Below are 13,089 nucleotides of genomic sequence, written 5' to 3'. Positions count from 1 at the left end.
TCGTATCATGCATGCAGAATCGAATCAAATCGATCGCTTTTTGTGTTGCTTCATTGCCAGCGGGAATACTTACAGATATTCCGCAGAACGCTATTTTTTACCATACATACCTACATATATAACTAATTTTCTACTTAACTTTACATAAAATGCATTAATCAAAATTTAACTTCCATCGCAAAAACAACAAAAATTGAACAACAAAGTTACGAGTAAGTGAAAAATTCACTTTCACACACACACAACCGACATTCAACTTCAACGCACATCAGTCTCAACATCCACAAGGACCTACCTAAGCAAAGAAGTAAAAGACACTGGATAAGTACATTGCAGCAAAAACAAAGATGTATATCCAAAATGGGGAAAACGGAAGCAGTTTAAATCGCATTTATACTAATCACTCGCTCCTTCTTAGCAGAACAAATATTATACGAAATGAAGAGAAGAATCAATACCCCCAAGTGGAAACATTCGTAATCATTAAGCGAGGCATTATACTACATACAAATATGTGTATTACTAATTACAATTACAAAACGCATACATATATATTAACTATATTAAATATCTAATGTATTGAATTGACAACACAAGAGACTTGCCAGGGCATTTACTCATAGTCAGAGGAATATCCAAATGCATCTGCAGGGTAGCCCCCAGAAAGTTTTCGATCACACTCTGCGCATGCACAGAAATTTGTCAGTTTCCAGTTTCAGTGTCATTCGAATCAAACAGAAACCAATTCAAATTAAATAAATGCCAATTTATGTTGGATAAAACCAAAACAGACATTCTTTTTTTCTTTTATGTTCAATGCATCACCAGCAATAGGCATACTTTTGGGCGACTGCTTTAAAAATAATTATTGGGCCTCAAAAAATGGAGAAAAAAACTATTCAAAGAGCTGTGGCAATAAAAAGCTGTGGGTATAAAACAAGTACAGGTTTCTGCTCTCACGTACCTTTTGGGCAATAATATTTCGTTACGTTTTCACTACGTTTTCGTTAGCAGCATTTGCTGTTGCTCTTCCTTAAGTCGACGATTGGATGAACGAGGATGAACGAGAACGAGAACGAGCGACGGTTAAGAAAGAACGATCTACGAAACGAAAACGAAAACGCACTGGCACATCCAACGGAATTTGAATAATTCCATGCACATTTCAATATAAGGGGAGGCACAACAGCACTGAAGATCGTGTGGGGGGGAGAGACACTTGGTACGAGATAGCGTCGTCACGCTGCACTCACAGCTTTCTTGTTGCCCTTGTTGCGGAGACACACCAAAGATCACCAAAGATGCCAATAATCACGAACAATATTCTGGTACACATTTTGTACATCAAATCTACACTTTTCACTTATTGACTCATTTTGCGTCTGCCGCTCTGCCTTTTGCTGCCATTCTGACGACAACCGCCTCCGCTCTTCATCAGGAACATTGGGCCTTTAATCACTGTTCTGCACACTGCAACATATCATTATACCACAGCACTTTACTACAACACTACACCACAGCACTACATCACAACACTGCAATACAACACAACTGCGCGACAATTTCCCGTTGGATTTTTCATCCTTTTCCCGATTCACGCGACCCGCGACGCGGCGCTGACTTAAAACCACGCGTTTTTCCCGGCCGAAAAATTGAAAGTGTGATAGCGTGATAGAACATTCTCTTTCTGATGCGTTTCTGTAATTGCTCTCTCATTGACTTTGACTTTGACTTTTGTGTTCCTCCTCTCCTACCTCAAGAGAGCGAACGTTTGTGCTTTTGATGAACGACACGCGTTAATGCAACGGTGAATGGTGAGGAGGGGAAAGCGGTGTGCACCTGGGTTGTCATGTGGTGGGAGAGGCAGGAAGAATATATTGAAAGTGTGAGAGCAGCGCAGTATGCATGCGTGGGAAGCTTAGTTTCTAGAACATTCCATGCTCTCTTTCTGATGAGCTTCCGTAATTGCTGTCTCATTGACTTTTTTGTTCTTCCTCTCGTACCTTAAGAGAGCGAAATTTTTACACGCGAAATGCAACTGTGAATGATGAGGAGGGGAAAGTTATGTGCTCTTGGTTTGGCATGTGCTTGGAGAGGGAAGAGTAAGCAGCGTAAAAACGTACATATGTTCTTCGTGTTTGTATGCTCTCCCACTAGTGCATGTGTATGTATGTACAGATATATGCATTGTGTGTTTGATCTGCGAGTCTATTCTGCTGGGCGGCTGTTTTCAATGTTCTCATATCTTGTAATCTTTGTACAAATGCATATGTAGCCATCGGCTTAAGATATTGGCTTTGCAGAGTACAAATGTAGACCGACTGAGGGGCAATTCCAGCGGGTTACCCACTGACACCGTCCGCTCCAAGTCCAAATATCTGCCATCATGCCTCAGATATTACCCAATTGTGGCCATAATCATCATTTGCATCCGTCTGTTGCCTAATCAATCAAAAGTAATTTATATTTTGCACTCTCTGAGTGGCCAGGCGCCTTGCATAATACAATTAATTATTACAAAATGAGCAGTTGCAAATGAGCAGCATTAAATATAAATCCATACGGCTATGAGCACTTTTCTGCGACGCCTCACAGTAAACGACTGCCAATTCAAGCACCGCTAAAGGGTATGGGTGTGTGTGTGTGTGTGGTCGGTAGTTAAACACAAAAAAAAAGAAGAAAAACTATTCGCAAACAATTGCGTTTGACGCCCCGCAATCGACAAGCCGCACCGCCCCATCCCATGCCCAGCCGACAATTGTGCATTGTCTTCAATGCTGCCGCTGCCGCTGCTGCTGCTGCTGCTGCTGCATAACAGAAATTACAACATGCAAATGGGAGTCGCAAGGGGGCTGCTGGTGGAGGGTGTAGCCGAGTGGAGAGGGTGGGACGGTGAATGAGTTAGTCAAACGTTTAGACGCTAAACGACGAGCTGCTGGCAACTGGTGATGGAAACATGACAAATACCCATGCCCAGTTCCCCTGCCGCACTCCCACTCCCCCATCAAATATTGATCATTTAGCGTATCGGCAGCAGAACACCGCAGGAAGTCATAAACTGCAATTTTCTTGAGGCATTGCAATAAATCTGCCGCCAGAGAAAGAGCGAGAGAGAAAATAAAACAAAAGAGCGAACAAACATAATAAAAACAAAAAAATCAACGTTTGACAATCAAATCGTTTGCATGTGAATGAGTGAATGGCGGGGAACCAGCTGGAGAGCCAGAGAGAAGCCCGAGCTGCTGCTGCTGCTGCTGCTGGAGATGGAGCGTGGCCAGGCTTTGTTTTCGTTTTTGTTATGAAGAGGCGTGGCAGCAGGTGCAACAAGTAGGCCACAACGGTAATTGTGCATCAGATTTGCATAAGCTCAGGCGAGTAATTAAATGAATAGCAAATACAATTCATTAATTGAAAGAGAACTGAAATAAATTAGAACAGGGAATAGAATCACAAATTAATTGGGAATAAAAGATGAGAGTATAAAGTTTCCTTTATACTTTTAGTTAATAATTAGAATCATCAAATCTGTTTAATGGCTTAATAAGTTTAATAAAATAATAAAAGCATTTTCCTGCCATAAATCACTCAAACAAAGTAATGTAAAATTTCCGAAAATAGCACAATAAATTAATAAAATTCCAAATGCAGCAATCAAAATATTTGACAGTCAACGAAAAGTTAAATAAAAATAAAGTTGCGACTGTTGACAGCCGCCAAACGAGTTCGTTGCCAGAGTCTTTTGTGTGGAAGTGCCGATTGTCCAGCGTGGCCCAGACCAGAGCCGTAACATATCGTCTAAACAGATCCGCAGATACGAAGCTACAAGAGCAAACCGCGCGCCTGTTGTCAACGCAATCGCATCACTCCGTGCCGCGCTTTAATCAACTTTAACGGCTCGAATGGGGGGATGCAAGTACCCGCCCCGTAGCGTACCGGGCAACGTCTCGTTTGCAACACATTTCGAGTGGCATTTCAGCAGCGTCATGGCCTGGTCTGTGCTGGTTAGTTGCTTTGTTAGTTACTTCATTTCGCATTCTCTTTACGGCCCACCGCTAATTTCCTGCTCCCCTGCCATTCCACAGCTTCTTTTCTTTTCAATCAGCCACAGTTGACGTACGACCTTGCCACACTTGGGCAACACACATGCCTGTGACAACAGGGAGCGGAGAGGCTGTGCTCCAGTTCTCCCAATTCGCTTTCGTTCGACCCACATACAATATGTCGCACGATGCCAGAGTCAACAGCACCTGCGAGGCGTGCAATAACCTCCCATACGTCATCCTAGGCACCAGCCGCAGTTGCTGCAGTTTCACGCTTGGCAAACGCTGGCTCTGGCTCTGGCTCTGGCTCAGGCGCTGGCGGCAAAGGCGTCACGTGCTCTGCTCTCCTCGAATCTGCGGCTGCTGCGGTTTGTAACTTGAACCTGAGTCGCTATTGGATTTATTTTTGTAATATTTCATTTTCTATTTATAGTTATAAAAGAAACATTTATTTTGTTGGCCAACGAATCAGCATCAGCACTCTCTCGGTTAGCCTTTCTACCTTGTAATTTCCTAGAGTATCAAATGCTTCGCCACACGCTGAGCCCCTGGCTCAAATCTGGGGTGTCTCTCCGGTTGGAAACAAAAGATTTATTACAATAAAACATTTCTATCGCTTCGCATTTTGCTCGTTGCTGTCTCAGTTTTTTTGTTTTGTTCATCAAAATTTATTTTTATTACATTTTTTCAATTTCTTTTGCGCTTTTTATGTGGTGTGTGGTTTGTGGTGTGGCTGGCTACGTTTTGTTTTGGTTTTTGTGGCTTGTGCAATGGCCACAGATGTTGCTTGATGTTGCCTCTGCCGCTTCAATAATTAAAACAACAACAATTATGTGCTTCACTCAAATGCGTTAAGTGTTCGCTGCTAAATCTCAGTTTCGCATGACACTTGCCTGGCTTTTGGTTATATAAAAACGGAATGCAATTTAGGCCTCAGTCGAGCATCCCAGCCATAAGCCATGTCGAGCAATTGCAAATCAAACCAACAGCCAAACGAGAGATCCCATTAATAACAAATTGAAAACGTGACAAAATGCTGAATCACAAAGAGGGAAAACAAAAGATTGGACTCGCGACACTCGGACTTGCGACACATTGAAAATGTCATGGAAATCGATTGGGTTTCCATTGTTTATCGCTAGAAACCTTTGACATAGACCTTGACTAAATTAGTGGCTAGTTGTTCGACAGCTTATGGATATTTTGGGGAGCAGCATTAAGGAAATGCCTGCCAGTGAGCACTAATTACTGAAGCTATTTCGGGCCTAATCTTTGCTCATCTTTGCAGTTCCCTTTCCTTTCGGACACGCCCTCCGCCAAATGCTCGTTTGTCTGCCACATCAAATGTTGATTTGCCAAGCAAAAGATTCGGCAACATCATTAAGATAAGGTGGGGGCCAGTCGGCAAGTCGGCAAGTCGGCAACTCGCCAACTACCGCCACAAACATTTCCCAATGGAATGTTTGCTTGAACTCGAACTTTTTGGCGGCGGTTACCTAATCAGCGCCAGCACCGCATTTGGGACTCGAATTGCAAGCTGCAAGCTGCAACTGCAACAGTTGGCTTCCTCGGCTAACCTTATGTGGGGTTTTCGACGCTGCTGCTGGCACACAGACACAGTGGAAACCAGGGACAGGCAGAGCCAGAGCACATACATATATAGAGGGAGGCAGGGCGGGTGGCAAGTCAATTAAAGCAACATGTTGCAACCAAACAGGCGACGCGACCGACTGACTTGGAATGGTAAGACACCAGCCAGCACCACCATAGGCTGCTCTGTCTGTCTGTCTGTCTGCCAGCTGCAACTTCAACTTCAACTTGGCAACAGGAAGTGGCAAACGGTATTGTTTGTTGCTGCTTATCTGCTGGGGAGATGCTTCCTTGAGATTTATTTGGCATCTAGCAAAAGCGGCAAATGCCAACAGGCAACATCATCAACATTATAATGATCATCAGCATTGACAGTCCCAGCAGTTGTTGACTTTGGCTCATGGCCTCTCCTCATCTTCAGCTCGAGACCTTTTTGCCAATTGAACCCCGATACACGATCCCCGACAATGAGGACTGTGCTCTTATCTAACTTCCGCATATCGCGGGACAGCAATTGAAACTTTTATGAGTTGCATCTTCTGCCACGAAGCCACGAAAATTGCATCATCCGCAGCCGCTGGCCATGGGAAGAGCCAGCTCTGAATTGAAATATGCCTGAGGATGCGTTAAGTTTGTAATTTACGCTTAAAACCGTAATTAAAAGCATTTAATTTTTATAGTTTATTATTTTTTGTTGTTGGTTTTATTAATTTTCAACTTTACATGAAATGTTTTTCTGCTTTTCTCGTTGTGTGTGTGTGTGTGGACTTATAAAGTGGATTATAATTATGTTTAAGTACATATTTACAAGGCAATCTTTTTGTGCAGTTTTTTTTAGAGATTTCACACGTACGTATGTAGATGTATGTATGTAGTTATGTAGTTATGTATGTACATATACATATTCGTAGTACTGGCAGAGAAATGATCAAAATTCGTAGATTTATTCGTTGTTTTATTGAATTTTGTGATTTTATTTTGTATAACTTAAAGACAAAATCGCGCGCATGACTAATTTGTACACTTGAGAATAAGATAAGAATAGATGGACAGAGCGAGAGAGAAGACAGAAAGAATACTGAAGAATGGAAATAATGAAATGTTTTATACAACATGATGAAGATGAAACATGAAACAGGCAGCTGGCGAGTGGAGTGGAGTTTAAATCTATTTAACAAATTTTAACAACAATATCGCTTCTACACAAAGGTGTTTCCTGGCGGTAGGAAGGGACAATGGATGGTTCAATGGATTGGGATGAACAAAGAGTGGATCAGTTAACAGATATCAGTGCTGTCGCATAGCCTGCGAACGGTCTCAGTCCCAGCCGTGACCATGGGGTGCGGGCACCCAGACCTTCTCCCAGACGGGCTTCCACACCTTTTTCCACTCTTGCACTTTGACCTCCTTGTGGACGGGCACATTCACCGATTGCCATTCATCCTTCCACGCCTGCCGCTTCTCGGTGGCCCACACCTGGCGCTTCTCGGTGCGCCAGATCTGCACCTTCTCCTCGACCCAAGTCTCGCGCTTCTCCTTGATCCAGATTTGTTTCTTTACAGTCTTCCACACCTGCACAGAAGGAAAATGTCAATGAGAAGTCAATTTAATAGAGAGTGAGGGGGGATGACCAACCTGAATCCATTCATCCTTCCATTCCAGCTTCTTGTCCTGCTTCCATTCCTGCACCTTCTCGGTTTTCCATTCCTGTTTCTTTTCGGTGCGCCATTCCTCCTTCTTCTCGGTGCGCCACTCTTGCTTCTTCTCGGTGCGCCAGACCTTCTTCCACACGGGCTTCCACACGAGCTTCTTGCGCCACAGATCGTGGCTGGTGTACTCCCAGCCCTCGTGATCCTTGCCCAGGAACTTTTCACCGGGAATACCCATTTTCACCTGCACCAGAGGTTCAGGTTAGTGCTGAGTCCGATGAAAATCGGAAAATGGAACGCTAAAAACTTACCCATTGAGGCTCGAACATTTGCTTCCAGTCTGCCACCTGTACTTCCTTCCAAACGGGCACTTGGATCTCCTTCCAGAAGGGCACTTGCACCTCCTTCCAGACTGGCACTTGGATCTCCTTCCACACGGCGACCTTGGTGGGCACCCAAATGGGCTTTGTGATCTTCTTCCATTCGGCCACCTTGACCTCCTTCCAGGCGGGCACTTCGCGCTCCTCCAGCTTCGGTTTCTTTATGATCTTCCAGTCGGGCACCTTCTCCTCCTTCCAGACGGGCACCTTGACTTCCTTCCATATGGGCACGGATACCTTCTTCCACTTGGTCTCCCATGCCTCCTTCTTGACGGTCTTCCATACCTGCACCCAGTCCTCCTTCCAGGTGAGCTTCTTCTTCCACACGCCCTCGGGTGGATGGGCGTAGGCAAAGCTTATGACAAGCGCGCAGCTGGCGCCGAGTAGCTGCGGGGGTAAGGCAAAAGGGAAGGCAAAGAACAGTTACTTCATGTTTCTTATGCGTACAGAGTTCACTTTTTCACTTTTATTTATAAGCTTTTGTTTATTTGTATATTTTAGCACTCATTTTGTCACTTCACTTGTAGAATTTTGCATGCAGTTTTTGATTTCACGTTTATCAAGGATTCACTGGGGGATTTTATGGCTTTATCGGGCCGATCACTGAATGGAAACACTAACCAACAAACTGAGGGATCTCATGCTTGGTATCCCTGTACCACCAACAGCGCGTCAAAACAAAAGGGAGCTTGGTGTGTGCCTCCGTTGAGGTCTTCTATGAACAATATTCGCATTTCCCTACATGCACATCTATTTATATTTTGAATGGCTCTCGTCTCGGTCGGTCTCCGGAGACTCCAACTCCAGCGGCAGCGTCGGCAGCAGCAGCAGCAGAAGCAACAGCAACAGCAGCAACAGCCCAAAGCTACAACAACAATTTGACAAAACAAAACACAACCCAAACTGTAACCAAAGCAAAGCTCGGATCGCCTCGCGCTCTCTCTCTCTTCTCTCCACTGTGTGCTCTTCTGTGCAAAATGCACGCAACTACCACCGAAAGCAAAAGCGAAAACCGCAAGAGAGGGAGAGTGAACCGCCTGCAAGCTCGGCTCTGCCGCTGGTGCTGCTCTTCAGCTGATGAATTCGAATTCGGATTTGGTCTTGGACCCCTCCGTCGATGACTGCGCGGATTTTCCCAAGGTAATGCGGAGAGCCTCGGTCGCAGCTTCAGCCCAGGTCGCAGTCGCACCATCATCCAAAAACAATGGTCTGCTCTTGGACTCAAGTATGTACACAAACTTGTATGTATGTATGCGCTGTCTTTGGAGTCGCAGTCGCAGCCGAAGTCAAAGTCCGGCGTTGATCCACAGTTAGAATTTGACATACGAATACTCGTAATTGTGTTGTTGGCAGCGATGAGTTGTGCGAGTACTCGGACACTGCTACACAGGGAGAAAAGAAGAGACACAAAGAACAGTTGCATAATTCAGCACATGGATGGTTCATGGCTGATGGTTCAGGGGAAATAATACAAATCGCAGACTAAGTCTGAGTTCATATTCGTTTTGTGTTCATTAATCAACCTTCATTATTATGAACAAATTAAATCCACAAAAATGGTAAATCTTCACGAATCAATCATTTCGCACTGTGCAGAGAGTGGTTCACCTCCTCCGGCTACATCGATAAGGTCAATTGGTGTGGGCGTTTGCCCCGTGCCCACCAGCTAAGTACCGCTAAGCTATAACAAATTGGAGCCGCTACGTGCTCGCATTTTATATGGCACGATTAACCATGTGCGACTCTGAGAGACAAACAATTAGCACAGTTCAGTTGCAAAATGATCGAAATAAGCAAGAAAAGACGCCGCCATTTGGCCAAGCTAACACACGACTAAGTACAACAACAAAAGTCCATTTATGGACGGGACGACCCTAACTGCTCAAATGGCATAGCGACCTCCGCGAATGGAACGAAACAGGTGGGAACGGAACGGGAAGGGACGGGACGGGACGACATAGCATGAAGAAGTAAACCACCACCACCAACGCCGACGCCGTCGCCGTCCGATGGTACGCTTCAGTGGCTACCGGGGGGCCAAATGTACATTTTAGCATGGTAATAAGGCTGGCATTTTATGAACACCTAAATAGTTTTTGGACATTAGGTTTTGATAAATGCGCCAAAAGCACCGAAAGAGCAACTGTTTTGAACTGCAATTAACACTCGAGAAACGGACTCACAGCAAGCAGTTCGGCAGAGGCTAAAGCTCTGACCCTTTGATACGTTCCGAATGCGTCGTAAATAATATGCACAAATCGAATGCGACAGGCGAGACCACACCAGAGACCAGAAGTTACATCACAGCCCGAAGGAGGAGCCGGAGGCAGACGACGCTCGAATTGGCAGTTGCCAGGCGAACGGCCTTCAATGCAGGAACGGCAAACTGCAAAAGGAAAGCAACAAACCGAAGACACAGCGACATGTTAAACCAATTTATAAAAACCAAAAACAAAAACTCGAAATTAGGTAAAGAAAAAACAACAACCAGCAATACATATGCGAATAATGAAGAATGTGCAACAGGCTCTACGACTGGGACTGCGACTTCGACTGCGACTTCGACTGCGACTGCGACTCCCAGTTCCAACTTTTTCTGCTGCTTCGTCTGTGGCTCTCTTTGTGCTTCTTTTTGTTTGTGCAAAAATGAAATTGAAATTCCTGAAACGTGCCCAGCGTATTGGGCGACTGGCAGATCGAGTTTAGTCGAAGATGTTGTGGAGGATGGCTGGCTGGCTGGCTGGCTGGCTGCAGGAGACCCACTGGAAACACCTTTCGCTGCTGTCGTCCCTGGTTCGCCCAGTTGCATAATTTACGGCATCTCTTTATTGATCTGAACGTTTATCGTTTACATATAAATATATGTATATGTAGGTTATGTAGTACCTTGTCGTGCCTGCCAGACAGACAGGTTTCTGGCCTCACTTAACCATTCATGGCTAGGACAGGAAGCGTGTTCAATTGCCTGGAAAATGGCTCACGGATGAAAGCAAAGGCATTAACGGATTGGCTTAAGAGAAAGGTTCGTTTGGGAATCCAAACCGTGGATGCATGCCATATTTTAATCCATTTTTCGTTGGCATTTTCTTGACATTCAAGTGAAAAACGCGCCCCATAGCTGCAGCGGCGGCAGCGCTGTTGCAACTAGAAATATCTGCCACTTAGCTCGCGCGAACAATAAGCCATAAAGGCAACACGCTTAACCTTCAATCAGGCAACAGCTCTCTATCGCTCTCTCCCCTGGCTTCGTCTTAGGCCTAATCCAAATGAAATGGAGAGGAGTAATGGCCTCCACGGCACAAGTCTGCAACGTCATCATCCTCGGCCTCATCGACAGATTGCGCTTGTAATTGCTTTTGGCTTTCTTTCTTCAGTTTTGCCACTTGGCGCTGCCCCAATTCGTTACGTGGTCTCAAGCAGGTGCCCGCACCTCAAGTGTTGACGTTAATGTCATTGTTGCCACGGCATCAGCAACAGCTCCAGCTCCAGCTTCAGCTGCGTGGCGATGATGTTGACCCACATCCATGGTAAATGAACCAATGGCTAATTGCAGCCTCCGGTTCGGCAGCGTAAATTGATTTCATTTGCAGTTGCATCACTCAGCGAAGCAGGCAAGCCAGCCAATTGGCACCGGTGGGTGCGTTTAGTCAGCTTAAATGCAATGCTCAGGTAAATTAATTGCAGTTGAAAGTGCGTGTCCAGCGGATCAGCGGATTAAGCAGCAGGTGGCAGCTCGAGCTCCAGCCAAAGATGTGCGCAGAGGCAGAAGGCAGTCTCGCAGTCTCGCAGTCTGCCAGCCAAGGTCGTTCCGACATGGCTACGGCTCTGGGTAAATGGTAAATGGTATTAAAGTTTATTAACAAAGCAAAAGCCAAAGCAAAAGTCTGTTGCAATGAACATTAAAGGCAAGAAGCTGCGAAGCAGCAGTCGTCCTTTGAGCAGAGTGGCAGAGAGTTACAGTTGCCAGCAGCATACTGGATCTGTGCTGAAACCGGCTCAGTGGCTCAGTGGCTCAGTTGGTCATTACGCAAGACGAGTATCTCGTCTGAAGCTAAGCCACAGCCAGCCAGCCACACAGTCAGAGGTCTCGCATTCCAATTTGCGTAGCCGTAGACGCCAAAAGTTCCCCCCCAAAATGTTGCAGCTGCACCCGCTGCAAAATTTGATTTCCTCATTGCTACACAGCGGCAAATATAGCTAAAAAGTCGAAGAAAGTAAGTCTGCAGGCAGCAAGGCGAGCGGAAAGCGAGGGCGTTCCTTCTGTGTTTGCTTGCCCAGAACTTGCAGGCACTTTCAGGCACTGTTCGCCCCCTTTTTGCTGCAGTGTACCTAAGCTGCTCGTGGATGATGACACCAGCCAGCTGGACCTGTCCGCGCAGTTTATTATAGCACTTTGACAAATATGGCTAATTAAACGTCATATCATGGGGGAGGGGACTGGCAGACTTGCCAGCTGGCCAACAGATTGGGCAACCACCCGCTTGCCACTTGCCACTTGCCACTTGCCACAGCGGAACTTCGGCTGCTTCCTGCCACACAATTAGATGTTGCGCAATCGGACCAGCCCCATCGATACGAGTTGCTGGCCTGGGCTCAAAAGAAGATGCAACCGCATTACGTGAGATCCCCTTTCACCGTGCTTCATGAACATCATCATCAGCCGCACTCTCTCTCTGCGACTCTTAAGCGACGTGTTGCCAGCGCAGGTGGGCGTTAGGGAAGACAGTGTCCAAGTGGCCAGCTAGCACAACAAAAATTGAGTCATTGGCATGCGTGCGAATGTCTCTTGGTTGCCTTTTTGCTCATTAATACGCAAATTCATTAAACTCTTGTTTTTTATGGGTGTTTATTGCAGTGGCCTCCCAGTGGCTGGCTGCACTTGAAGCTTGTCACGAGTTCCGCCTGCAAGTGGCACCAACGTTTCGCTTGCCAGTGGGTCTGTATAACTCTTTCAGCGCCACATTCACTTGCTGCCCAGTTTTCCAGCAGCACCAATTAGCTCACTTTCCCACTGCCACAGCTGCCACATCTGCCACTGCCACTGCCACTGCTTCTGCTTTATGTAATGACATGTGAGAGAGTTGATTTAATTTTTGTGGCAACTTCCCAACTTCCACTAGCTTCAGGCATGTGAATCGGCTTAAACGAGTTGTAGAAACATTTAAGTTGATGGAAAACTTCTAGTTTGAGTTGCTGTAACTTCGGGAATATTCATTCTAACAGCACGTAACATAAATTCTGGAGAGTTGGTACAATTTACGGGCATATTCATCATTCGTCTCTTCATATTCGAGCTGCAGCTGCGGCGTACAAATTTGCTTTAATTTTTTAAAAATACTTTTGGCTGTCGAATGGGAAACCTAAGTATGAGCAGGAGAGCTACTCTTTCCAGCCTACAATTCAATTTTTGCCTTGTGTAAAGTGCATTCA

The 13,089-nt window shown here is 45.6% G+C and overlaps 1 protein-coding gene across 1 annotated transcript; it reads right to left on the bottom strand.

Annotated features, from left to right (window-relative positions):
* Positions 1-6,559: 6,559 nt before the first annotated feature.
* On the bottom strand, positions 6,560-8,370 carry LOC117582577 (golgin subfamily A member 6-like protein 1). Its single transcript, XM_034270426.1, has 4 exons — positions 8,281-8,370; positions 7,591-8,046; positions 7,266-7,523; positions 6,560-7,202 (listed from the first exon to the last, which is right to left on the bottom strand). Exons 1-4 carry the CDS (start codon positions 8,299-8,301, stop codon positions 6,948-6,950), a joined length of 990 nt encoding a protein of 329 aa, XP_034126317.1. The 5' UTR covers positions 8,302-8,370; the 3' UTR covers positions 6,560-6,947.
* Between the last annotated feature and the right edge of the window lie 4,719 nt (positions 8,371-13,089).

The sequence above is a fragment of the Drosophila guanche genome, unplaced genomic scaffold (genome assembly GCF_900245975.1).
Source record: "Drosophila guanche unplaced genomic scaffold, DGUA_6, whole genome shotgun sequence".
Lineage (NCBI taxonomy): Eukaryota > Metazoa > Arthropoda > Insecta > Diptera > Drosophilidae > Drosophila > Drosophila guanche.
The sequence above is the reverse complement of the archived record's forward strand: the minus strand, read 5'-3'. Positions and strand labels throughout refer to the sequence as shown.